The 12,331-nt window shown below is 43.7% G+C and overlaps 1 protein-coding gene across 3 annotated transcripts; it reads left to right on the top strand.

Moving 5' to 3' along the window:
• On the top strand, nucleotides 749–6,321 carry C21H15orf40 (chromosome 21 C15orf40 homolog). 3 transcript variants are annotated; one of them, XR_001297021.2, is made up of 5 exons: nucleotides 983–1,095; nucleotides 1,520–1,749; nucleotides 2,424–2,550; nucleotides 4,637–4,764; nucleotides 6,068–6,180. XR_001297021.2 is itself a non-coding variant. In XM_005695017.3 (4 exons), exons 1-4 carry the CDS (start codon nucleotides 999–1,001, stop codon nucleotides 6,161–6,163), a joined length of 465 nt encoding a protein of 154 aa, XP_005695074.1. In that variant the 5' UTR covers nucleotides 749–998; the 3' UTR covers nucleotides 6,164–6,321. The 3 variants fall into 3 exon arrangements, 1 of the variants encoding a protein (XP_005695074.1); XM_005695017.3 differs by lacking the exon at nucleotides 1,520–1,749 and having other exon boundaries at nucleotides 749–1,112; nucleotides 6,068–6,321; XR_001297020.2 differs by lacking the exon at nucleotides 1,520–1,749 and having other exon boundaries at nucleotides 986–1,195; nucleotides 6,068–6,321.

Genomic DNA, 12,331 nt, shown 5'->3' with positions numbered 1-12,331 from the left:
TTAGGCACTCAGCTTTCTTCACAGTCCAACTCTCACATCCATACATGACCACAGGAAAAACCATAGCCTTGACTAGACAGATCTTTGTTGGCAAAGTAATGTCTCTGCTTTTGAATATGCTATCTAGGTTGGTCAAAACTTTTCTTCCAAGGAGTAAGCATCTTTTAATCTCATGGCTGCAGTCATCAACCTTATAGGATATTAAAGAGCCAGATCTTCAAATGCAGTATGTTTTAGACAAATCTTTTCCCTTTCAAGTCCTATCTGCTCCAAACCATCTCCTTTTTGCTTCCCTGTTCCAGTCATCGAAATTCAAAACCTGAAAACTGTCCCTTGAGCTAGACAATGCATCATTCCTAAGACAGCATGGTGCTATAGTATCCCAGCTCCAAAAGCTACACGGCTCATTACTCTTGCCTAGTTTGTACACTTGAAAAATCCATTTTCCATCTTCTCCATTGGCAAAAGCTAAGACAACATTGAGTTTTTAAATTCAACTTTACTAAAACCTGAAAGAAATGAAAGATAAAATAGGAACAAGTATAAACATTAATAATGGGTTTCCTGCCATTTGGATCATAAACCACCGCCACTTTTTTTTTTTTTTTAAACCATTTGCAGTATCTCTTCATGGCTTCCCGGTAGGTACAGTGGTAAATAATCTGCCTGCCAATACAGGAGACCCAAGAGTCGTGGGTTCGATTCCTGGGTGGGGAAGATCCCCTGGAAGATGAAATGGTAACCCACTCCATTCCTGCCTAGAAAACTGCGTGGATTGTGGAGCCTGGCGGGCTACAGTCCGTGGGTTCTGGGAAGAGTCGAGCACAACTTAACGACGTGTTATGCAGTAGTTCTTCAGGTCTTTCCAGGAAGAAGGAGTCTTGCTCCCGCCAGCCGGAAGGCGTCGCCCTCGTGCCCGAGCGGAGGCTCAGGCCAACGGGGCCGCTCCGCGCTGCTGCGTGCGCACGCGCAGAGGGCTCTTCCGGCGCCTGGCCGGGATGCGGCTGTTAGGCTACGGGTTGAGGCTGTTCGAAGCTGGGTCTGGTTCTCGGGCTGTCACCCGGCTCCCTTTGGGCGCCGACATGCCTAAGAAAGGTGGTGCGACGAACAAGGCCAGTGGCAATTCCCGTGGCCGCGGGAGGGTGGGCCGCAGGAATGCTGGTTGAGGAGCGCGGGAGAGAAGCGGGACACGCGGGTGGGTAGAAGCTCCGCTAACCGCTTGTTGTCTCGGAGTCCCAGGCCTCCTTCTCTCACCCCACTCGGCTGCGCCGCCGGCCATCCGGAGAGGTCGAGCACCTGGGCCGGCGTCGCGCGCGCCTCTCCCCGAACCGTGACTGCCGCCCCTCCGGCCTCGCTCCCGCACTCCCAGGCTCGCGCTTCGTGTTCCGGCAGCGCGGTGTGGCCTGTACTTCCCTGGGAGGCTCTCGCCAGCGTTCAGTCCCCTTCCCATCCTCGACTGTCTTCCCACCCCTCCGTTGGGAACTCACCACTTCCTATTTCCCTCCCACTGTCTCTGCAGGGCCGACTCCGGTTGGTTCCTAAGACTCGGCTCTAAATTTGCTTCCTGCTGGGAGCTTCTCCGGCGTCCAGAGGCCGAGCTGCCTCCTCCTTTGCTGCGCGGTGATGCCCCGTGGGTGTGTGGTCGGCGCTCCTAGCATAGTGTACCAGTCCACAGTCCGGGCTCCTTGAGGGCAAGAGCCATGTGTCTTTTATTCATCTTTACTCATCCTTTGCCTCCACACCCGCCTGGTGCGCAGTTTATGTTTGTTGAGTGGAAAGTTCCTAGTACAGCTTCTGACACATAGTAGTTCTTAAAATCAGCTTCCAGGTTGGCTCAGCGGCGACGAGTTCCCCTGCCAGTGCAGGAGACATAGCTGCGATTCGGGAAGATCCCCTGGAGGAGGAAGTGGCAACCCACTCCAGTATTCTAGTCTGGGAAATCCTATTAACAGAGGAGCCTGGCGGGCTACGGTCCATGGGGTCGGAAAGAGTCAGACACAGCTTCGCGGCTAAATAACAATAAGTCCTTTAAATACCAGTGTTGTTCCTTTTTTCTCCACCCTTCCCCCCATATAAACACTTCCAGCCGTGGTTGTTCACAAACGTTTAACTTGTGCTGCTTGAAATACAAAGATAAATAATAGTCGCTGCCCCTGAGGAATGGGAAATGCAAAGGAACCGGCTCTACGGTTTACCGAGGCAGGAACAAAACAGTGGGGTTGATCGGGAGCCTTTGTGGAAGAATTGATTTGAGCCGTGAAAGATGTTGGAAGACCATTCTAGATGACAGGAAATCCCTGGACAGGACTCATCAGCCTAATTTGCCTTGGTTAAGGGTGAAAAGGAATCCCGGAAGGATCAAATGCGTGGGAAAGTGTTTTGTAAACTGTGAAGCTGTAGCGTGGTTGTTCTTGTCGTTTTAGGGTAAAAACCAGAGCAAGGAACCAGAGAGACCACTCCCTCCCTTAGGCCCTGTGACAGTTGATCCTAAAGGTGGTGTCTGCATAGCCATCCATGCCAAACCTGGTTCCAAACAAAATGCTGTGACAGGTATACTTGGACCCTGGGGTAGGGATCTTGTATGAAGGACTCAGTTGTCCCCTGCTCCATCCTTCTTTTGCCTTAGTTTGCTGAAAATTTATCCTGTATGGTCAAGTGTATTTTTCACGTCTGCAGTTAGAGGCGTCTCCATTTTTAAACTCTGAATTCTAATTTAAAGGTATAATCTAGTGCTTAAAACTGAATACGTATATCATATTTAAAGCATACCAAGTTAGATGAAAAACCACTAAACACTGTCCTTTTTTATATTTTTTAGCCAATATTGTGGTGATCAGTTCAAAATACAAATATTGAGTCCTTATGTTGTACACCTGTTCTATGTCAATCATACCTCAATTTTTAAAAAGGTAGTTTAGAAAGAACTTAACACAGAAATGTTTGTAGCCTAGATGATTCTTAGTTTGTCCTATTCCAAAAGTAGAAATGTTCAGAGAAAGATGTTTCGGTGGTTTTTTAATGATCGTTGGTCCAAGGAGGGAGAGAACCTGATGATCGACACCTGTGTGAGCTTGTTTTCAGTCCAAGCTATACAAAATATTTCTGGGCCCAGTTCTTTCATCTGTCAGATGAGATAGTTGGCCTATTAGAAGCTTTTAAGCTATTCCATGGACCCCAAAAATTGCCTCAGGGTTCTCTGTGGTGGGCACAGGTAGGGAAGCAGAGAGGACTCCTGAGGAACTGTTGACATTTGCTTTAAATGTTGGAATTTCAGGGGAAATTGAGTGGCGGTGGGGGATTCTGATTGGGGGGGAAAGTTTGAAAAGCATTGATCTGAGTATTCTTGATGGTCTTTGTCACCCACTAAAGCTCTGTATTCTAATTTTTAAAATATTTTGAAAACAAGACCTCAGAATTGGGGTGCTGGGCCTGGTTTGTGCTTATGGCCATGTTAGCGTAGCTGTGTGTTGGCTATCCCCTCCTTAGCCAGCATTTTCTAAGTAGTTGCTGTGGACACTGTCTCTACATACTGCTGGAATACCATGTTTCATCAGATACAATTGGCCATCAACTGTAAGGTACACACGGTACTTTATGTACCAGTAAGACAGACAAAATCCACATCAACTAAACGTTTTCTTTCCCATCTGTTGTAAGATAACACCTGGATTTCAAAGATACTAAAATGTGAAAAACTGCATCATAAAATCAGTGACAGGATAGGAGAAGGGTTGTTCTACTGTCTCATTCCCGTGGACTGTGGCCACGTTTACACGGGCGAGATGAATGAGTGTGGGAATGCCCGGTAACCCCAAATGTCGGACTAGGTCAAGCTCATTTGCAAACTGCTTTGAATATATACTCCTCTCAGAAATGACATGGAGGACTGCAGGCAGGTTGCTCTTTATGAAGGCTGTATTGATGAGGAAGCCTGAAGCACTTCAGAAAGCAGTGTTCATTGTCCTGGATTTCAAAGCATGAATTCAAATTTATTTTTGAATCACAACATCACTTTCTAGCCATGTGACCTTGAACACATTACTTCTCAATTCGTTTCCTCATTTGTAAAATGGAGATGATAAACTATAGCAATAAAGTTGTTATTTGTAAAGCCCTTAAAATATGTTTGTATGCCCTTAAACTTGGTGTAAGTGCTATGTAGCTGTTAACTAAATAAATACATTTTAAAAACATCAGAGAGGCATTTCACTGAGGTGAACCTAATGCAGTGCTTCCACTTCCCTAATGAGGAAGCTCTGAACAGGCCTGTACAGTCCGTGAGCTAACTCATTCACTCACTTCTCAGTGACTGCTGGGCTAAAGCCCAGCTCCCCTGACTCCCTGCCTGGGGCTCTTCCTATCAGACCAGGCACAGTTTCCAGCTCCTAATTCCAGATTATCGCCCAGGATTCTGTGGGCCCACCTTGGTCAGCAGGTAAAAACCAATTTTCTTCTCTGGGTTTCTATAATGGTAGTGGCATGTTTATGTTCCCTTAACTGTGATGAGCTTCGTCATTCTTCATTCAGCAGTTATTCACTGAATCCCTACTATATGCCAGACAAATGCAAATGCTTTTACAAAATATCCCCACTTCATGAAGAAAAGGAAGTTTATGAGGATCTGTTCTCATTCCAGATGTGACAGCCGAGGCTGTGAGTGTAGCCATTGCAGCGCCTCCAACAGAGGGAGAGGCTAACGCGGAGCTGTGTCGCTATCTTTCCAAAGTCTTAGAACTCAGGAAGAGTGATGTGGTTTTGGATAAGGTAGGCCTCTCTCTCTCTCAACACCTTTGAGTACTACATCAGTCATTACTTTAAAACACCAATTTTTTTCTTTTCAAAATAATTGAAAAACCAGTTGTTTTTAACTCTTATATACATTTAATCACCAAAAATCTATAATTCTTCCTAGTCCCCTTCCTCCCAAATGCCTTAGTCCTTCTGAGTTCATGCCTGTACCTGCTCTGTCAGATTAAACTTGCTTGTCTCTTCCCTCAGCTCATCACCTTAGTAGAAATGTCTAAAATGGTTCTTGTTGTTTGTAATCTCCATTAGTGAGTCCATCAAGCGCATCTGGTCTAGCATGTCCTCACTTATTGGGAGACACTCATTAAAGAGATGGCTCATATGAAGTCATTAATACTTCTGCACTAGAAGGGTCTGCACTAGAGGTGGTGGGAAAAATCACCTGGGAATGATTTCTAAAACACAGGTTCCTGGGCATTACCCCAGACTTACTCAAATAGAATCTGCAGGAGTAAGACCCGCCCAAGCTTTATTTCTTACAACTCTGCTTCTTTTCCAGTGCTATATTCTGTAGCTCCCACCCAGGATCCAGTGGGCACTGAGTCATTGATTAGTAGGCTGCCCCTAAGCATCCATATGATCAGACCATGCCCCTCCGCATCCGCCACAGCAGGTCATTTCTGACTTTCTGCCAGTGCGCATGCTCTGACATCTGCCTAAAAGCCCTCCCCATACTTCCACCTGTGCAGCTCCTACCCATTTAGATAAATACCTGCTCAGAATTTACTTTCTTTAAAGGATGTTTCTAAACAAATCCTTATAGTTGTCTTAATTGGTTGTGAGATCATAGCTCTTGGATACGTGGTCACTTTTTGTTTGGAATTTTTCAGAAATGTGTAACAGTATAGAAAATAGCAGTCCTATATTTAGAATTATTTTTAATCAAAGTTTATATTAAATTGCAATATTTGTTTTGGTAATTTAAACAAAAGTATTACTTGAAAACAGAATATTGTATGTCCAGATTCCATACTCATTTTGAAAATGCCTAATTTTTACTACAGAAATTGATGTATGAAGGTAAAACCTCTGGGGAATTGTAAAAAAAAAGAAAGGAAAAAAGTACTGAATCAGAATCTGTTTCTGGATAGACCAGAAATGGCTAGGAAAAAGCAGCACTAAGCTACCAGGAAAACTAGCTCACCTGTGAGAGCCCCACAAGGACACGGTGGCGTATCCTCAGCAACTGAAGTCTGCTGTCACTGATAGCATTAGAAAGTTTAGTGTGCTGTCCTGACACCAGTTTTTCCTTTTGGTCCAGGGTGGTAAATCTCGTGAAAAAGTGGTGAAGCTTTTGGCCTCCACACCTCCGGAAGAGATCTTGGAGAAATTGAAAAAGCAAGTTGAAAAGAAATAAAAGCAAGAAACGAAAAGTATGTCCTTGAGAAAATTTTTTTTATTGCTAATGATGGAGAGACTGTTAAAATACACTTAAATACATAGAATGTGTAAATATATTTAATAAGAACAGGACTCAAAAAAGAAGTATGAAGATTAAAAGTACTGGACATGGAACTTAGGTTCTCAAATTCCTGATCCCAAACAGCTCAGGACATGTTACTCTGTTTTCACAGAATTACAGAGTACAGAACTGGAAAGGATATTTAGGATGACCTGATTTAGCCCCTTTCATTTTGTGATGAGGCTTCTGACTTCAGAAGTTGAGAGTATTCAGGATCATTTGGTGCAAGCTGGCAACTAGAACCTAGATCCTTTGGCTTCTAGCTGAATGCAGTTTATCCTGGTTGTAAATTAAAATGGTAATATTTCCATAGCAATTACTGGAATTCTGGGGACTGCCTTCTAATCCAGTTTAAAAGTGACAGAGGAAACCTGTCACACTGCTTCATACTGTCACTTTATATTTTAAAATGCTTATGTAAATGGCTTCCCTGGTGTCTTAGCTGGTCAAGAATCCACCTACAATGCAGGAGACCCTGGTTCAATTCCTGGGTCAGGAAGATCCACTGGAGAAGGGATAGGCTACTCACTCCAGTGTTCTTGGGCTTCCCTGGTGGCTCAGCTGGTAAAGAAGCCGCCTGCAATGCAGGAGACCTGGGTTCAATCCCTGGGTTGGGAAGATACCCTGGAGAAGGGAACAGCTACCCACTCTAGTACTCTTGCCTGGAAAATCCCATGGACGGAGGAGCCTGGTAGGCTGCAGTCCATGGGGTCACTAAGAGTCAGACACGACTGAGCGACTTCACTTTGACTTTTCCCTTTCATGCATTGGAGAAGGAAATGGCAGCCCACTCCAGTGTTCTTGCCTGAAGAATCCCAGGGATGGGGGAGCCTGGTTGGCTGCTGTCTCTGGGATCGCACAGAGTCGGACACGACTGAAGCGACTTAGCAGTGGTAGCAGCAGCAGCAACCCACTCCAATATTCCGGTCTAGAGAATTCTGTGGATTGTGTAGTCCATGGGGTCACAAAGAGTCAAACACTTTTGAGCAACTTTCACTTTTATGAAATGCAACATTTTTTTGTCTTTTAAAAATTCTGTTGAGCATTTTGTTAAAAAGTAAGAACAATCAAGACTTGCAATTTAGAGAGTTCCCTGGCAGTCCAGTGGTTAGGACTCAGCACTTTCACTGCCACGGCCCAGGCTCAATCCCTGGTCAGGAAACTCAGATCTCATGAACAGAACACTACCAAGCAAAAAAAAAAAAAAAAAAAAAAGATTTGTAATTTCACATTAATTTTCCTCTTGGGTGGTAACTCCAGTCATCAAATCTGTTGTCCTTATGAATCTCCTAAGATCTTCAAAAGAAGACAGAAGATCTGGAAACTATTTTCAATACTTGTGAAAGCCTGTCCTGTCAGAAGTATCTATATTGAGGCTTCAAAAACTAATAATAAATATCTTGTTTTTAAATATTCAATACAAACTATAGTAATTAAGGTAATCTAGATAAGTACTAAATTTGCTGATGGAAGAGTTGATTTGCAGTTGTCTGCTTTGTCTAAATCCACTAAAAGGACCAATAATAAAAATGATGGATGGTAAAAGAACTGGGAGCCACTCGTCCAGTACAACTTATTTTGTTGAGAGGAACCAAGGACAGTCAGTGCGGTGGCTCATCCGAAATCAGAGTAAAGGACAGAGCACAGGTTGCACTCAGCTGCCTTCTCTTATGCCGTCTGCCCCCAGATGTGCTCTGCTTTACGTGGTCTTGGCTTCAGAATCCTTTCTGTTCTTTTTCAACACTATTTTGGTGTGTGCACTACAGGCATATTTTTACTTGTGGTCTTTACATGAATCCTTGTTTGTTAGGGTGCTTTCCCTGATAAGTAACAGAAACCTAACTCATCTGGCTTAAGCAATTAGCTCATATACCTGAGAAGTCTCAGAGGCAGGGTTTACTTAGGGGTTGGTTTGACTCATCAGCAGTTCAGTGATGTCATAAAGGACCCACCTACTTTCCTTCCTGACTTACTTCAGCAGTGCCAGCTTTACCCTCAGGCCCACTTCCTTCTTGGAGGCAAAAAGGCAGCAGTTTCGAGCTTCTTATCCACCTATCACCCCCTCCAGTAGGAAAAGAAATACCAAAGCTCTTATGAGAGGCCCTTTTTCCTTGTATCTCAGCACAGATCAGGTCACACAGTTTCTAAACCAGCCCCTATTGTCAGGGAATGCCAGGTTGTAACGCAAGGTGCCTAAACCAGTGACTAATGAGAGTTACTCTCACTGTTTTACACTAATCAAGGTCCAGCCTAGAGCTGGAGATGGGCTCAGCCTAAACAGAAACAGAGGAGAAAGCAGAGAAGGGGAAGTACTTGAATACAAATTAGGAAAAGTTACAGAAATAGGAGTCTGGATAGGAGTAACAGGTATCCACCACAATCATCTATTTAAATAGCCATATTTTAACATAACGTTTTTGCCTAGTCACTTTTTTTTTGAGAAACACACAGTATCTTGAAAAAAGAACATCCAGTCATCAAAAGCGGTTGCCAGAGGTAGGAACTGGTTCAGGAGCTGTGTTTGGGGACATGATTTCCCTTTCTTCCTCAGCAAACAAGGTTGCCTTTAGCAGTCTGTGCTCTCCTGACCTGCACAGGGCTGTTCCCCATTAATAACAATCACAGCTAAAGCCTGGGCACCTTGATCTGATGTGAAAGTGTAGTTAATGCAGCTTTCTTCAGCTGGACCCTGTTCTTCCTCTAAGAACGTTAAGACAGGCCCAGTGACCTAGGACAAGGATACAAAACCCCCAACCCCTATAACGTGTCAGATAATATGATTATAGCTCTGCCTTCCCCCCATTAAATTTAAGTGACTGCTGTGTTTCTTGTCCTATCTGTTGTCCTGAGGGTCCAGCCCTTCAGGCAGCCCATGAACAAGGTCTGAAAGATACTTTTCCAACTCTGGTGATAGTATCATGGTGGTGGTCCAACAGTGCATATGTAATCTATCATCTGCACTTTAATACGTGATAATTACTCTTGCAAAAATGATTTAATTAAGAATAGTAAATTAATAACTTGGGTGCCTGTTGCTTGCCAGACACTGCTAGGTGCTTTGTCTACACTACACTGACCAAATTGGAGGCAGAAACAGAGAGCTTGAACTCCCGATGGCCGTGAGCTCCTCCTCACTAGTTTGCCACCTGGGGGATGGAGAGAACCAGAGCATGCGGGTGGCACCTTTACAGTGCTTAAAATTCCAAACAGCTAAAGACTCACTAAAGAGCCTCTTGATGAAAGTGAAAGAGGAGAGTGAAAAAGTTGGCTTAAAGCTCAACATTCAGAAAACAAAGATCATGGCATCTGGTCCCATCACTTCATGGGAAATAGATGGGGAAACAGTGGCTAACTTTATTTTGGGGGGCTCCAAGATCACTGCAGATGGTGATTGCAGCCATGAAATTAAAAGATGCTTACTCATTGGAAGGAAAATGATGACCAACCTAGACAGCATATTAAAAAGCAGAAACATTACTTTATCAACAAAGGTCTGTCTAGGCAAGGCTATGGTTTTTCCAGTGGTCATGTATGGATGTGAGAGTTGGACTGTAAAGAGGGCTGAGCGCCGAAGAATTGATGCTTTTGAACTGTGGTGTTGGAGAAGACTCTTGAGAGTCCCTTGGACTGCAAGGAGATCCAACCAGTCCATCCTAAGGGAAATCGGTCCTGGGTGTTCATAGGAAGGACTGATACTAAAGCTGAAACTCCAGTATTTTGGCCACCTGATGCGAAGAGCTGACTCATTTGAAAAGACCCTAATGTTGGGAAAGATTGAAGGCAGGAGGAGATGGGGATGACAGAGGATAAGATGGCTGGATGGCATCACCGACTCAATGGACGTGAGTTTGGGTAAACTCCAGGAGTTGGTGGTGGACAGGGAGGCCTGGCGTGCTGCAGTTCATGGGGTCGCAAAGAGTTGGACATGACTGAGCGAATGAACTGAACTGAACTGAACTGAACTGAAAGACTCACTTTAGGAGGCAGTACTTTTCTGGGCTTCAGGCTGCCAGAATCCCCCTCTTACAGATTCTGGACATTCAGTTAGGTAGTTCCTTAACCATAAGGTAGAATCAAAATGTTAGAACCCATCATGGGCCCCCACTTCAGTCTGTCTTAATGCCTGTGACTAGAGACAAAGTTTATAAGGCTAGATTTTCAGTTTACATCCAAGAGGTGGCGGCATAACGCAACAGCAGAAACCCACACACAGTTTAAAGAAAGGAATGGATTCTCAATTCCTTCTGAAATGAGTACTCTTAGGAATCCCTTTCCGTTGTGCCTGACTACCAATATCAGAATCTTTGGTCCTTCTTGTCTGGTCTCCTCAGAGATGTTCCTTAGACTTAATCCCCTCTCATTCTGGGTTTAGCACAGACCAGAGTGTGGCATTAACCAGAGCCGACTGAGTACTCGAGAGTGTGGGTCAGCACTGTGGTGGAGCCAGCAAGGTCCCAAGTGCCTCCCTTACCTTTGAAGCTTTCAGATATCCCATCTAGTCACTGTCTTTGAAAACAGAATTGGGCTGGACAACTTACAAGGAATTAAAAGGATGCCAGTTTATTAACTGGAGTGAAGAACACACCTGCCAAATAGACTGTAGTGGGATCCTCTAGTGAGTACCTTCTGTCCCCCTGGGAAATCTCTTCAGAGCCTTAGGTTTCCCCAGACATACCTAGGAATTGAAGCACTGTGGAGAATAAGGGAGCAAGTCAAGTCCACAGAACCCCAAGCCTTTAATCCGATTCTAGAACTGTGGTGCCAGGACAGTTGCTGCTGGTCACGTGTGGGTCTTGAGCACCTGAAATGTGGCTAATCAAATCTAAAAAGCATCACAGAAATATAGGTCCTATTGGGAACAACACAACAGAAGAGGCTGAAAATATGACATGGAGTTTAGAGGGCAGGATAAAAGTGAGCAAAGAAAGGAAGATGACAGATCCAGAAGTCAGACACAGGAAAACCAACACATAGCAGGAGAAGGGAGCCGAAGAAATGGAACAAAGGTTTGAAGATACAAGCAAAATATTGGAGAAATAAGATAATTTTACAGAACGAAGGTGTCCCAGGTGAAATACTGACAGTGATCAGCAATGAAACACAACCCAGTAAAGTTCTCTGAAGGTAAAAAAGCCTGTGGCCATCTAGATAAAAAGTTGAAGTCACAAGGAAGAAGAGAGAAAACATGCCTGCAAACTCACATGTTGCTGATGGGAATGTAAATTTCTACAGTTCTTTAGGAAATGCAGCATTTATTGAAATAATACAGGTTTTTTAACCCAATAGTTCTATTTTTGAGACCACCCCAACAGAACATATAAAAGCATCAGAGGATATATGGACAAAAGCAACATGGCATAGTTAGTGGAGGCAAAAAAGGAAACCGAAGTGTCTACCTATTGGAGAATGGTCATATAATCAATGGTATATCCATACCATACCATGTCATATTATTAAAATTGTCATTAATTTTTAATCTATGGCTACTTACCTGGAGTGATGGTTGTTATAATCTGTTGTATGAACAAAGAATAATACACACGTGTGGATTAATATAGAGATATATATATAAAACCTCAGTTTAATAAAGGAAAAACATATACCAAATTTATTTATTTATTTTTATATACCAAATTTATATGGGCCTGGTAAAAGAGACAGAAGCATTCAGAACAGGGCAGAATCACTGGTTAGGTGCAGATTATTCATTTGTCTAGTTTTACTTTTTACAGTATTATTTTGTATACATGCAAAACATATTAGTGAAGGAAACTTTAAAAAGAGAAACACAAACATGAAAAAAGCTGTGGACTTCAGCAGTTAGAGCAGTTTTATTTACCTCTTTCAGACAAAGAGGCTGGAGATCCTTTAGTGAGTTAAAAGGACAGTATAAAAAAACCATGAGATCATCATCACATTGTCCCCTGAAGGCATCTCAGGAGAAGTCACTGAAACCCGGAGAAAACCTAACTGGTAATTAATACATGGGGCTCTCCATACCCGCTGGGGCCAGGAGTGAAAACAACTGAATTGGCCCATGAGTACACAGAGACTGGAGATCTG

The sequence above is a fragment of the Capra hircus genome, chromosome 21 (genome assembly GCF_001704415.2).
Source record: "Capra hircus breed San Clemente chromosome 21, ASM170441v1, whole genome shotgun sequence".
Taxonomy (NCBI): domain Eukaryota; kingdom Metazoa; phylum Chordata; class Mammalia; order Artiodactyla; family Bovidae; genus Capra; species Capra hircus.
The sequence above is the reverse complement of the archived record's forward strand: the minus strand, read 5'-3'. Positions and strand labels throughout refer to the sequence as shown.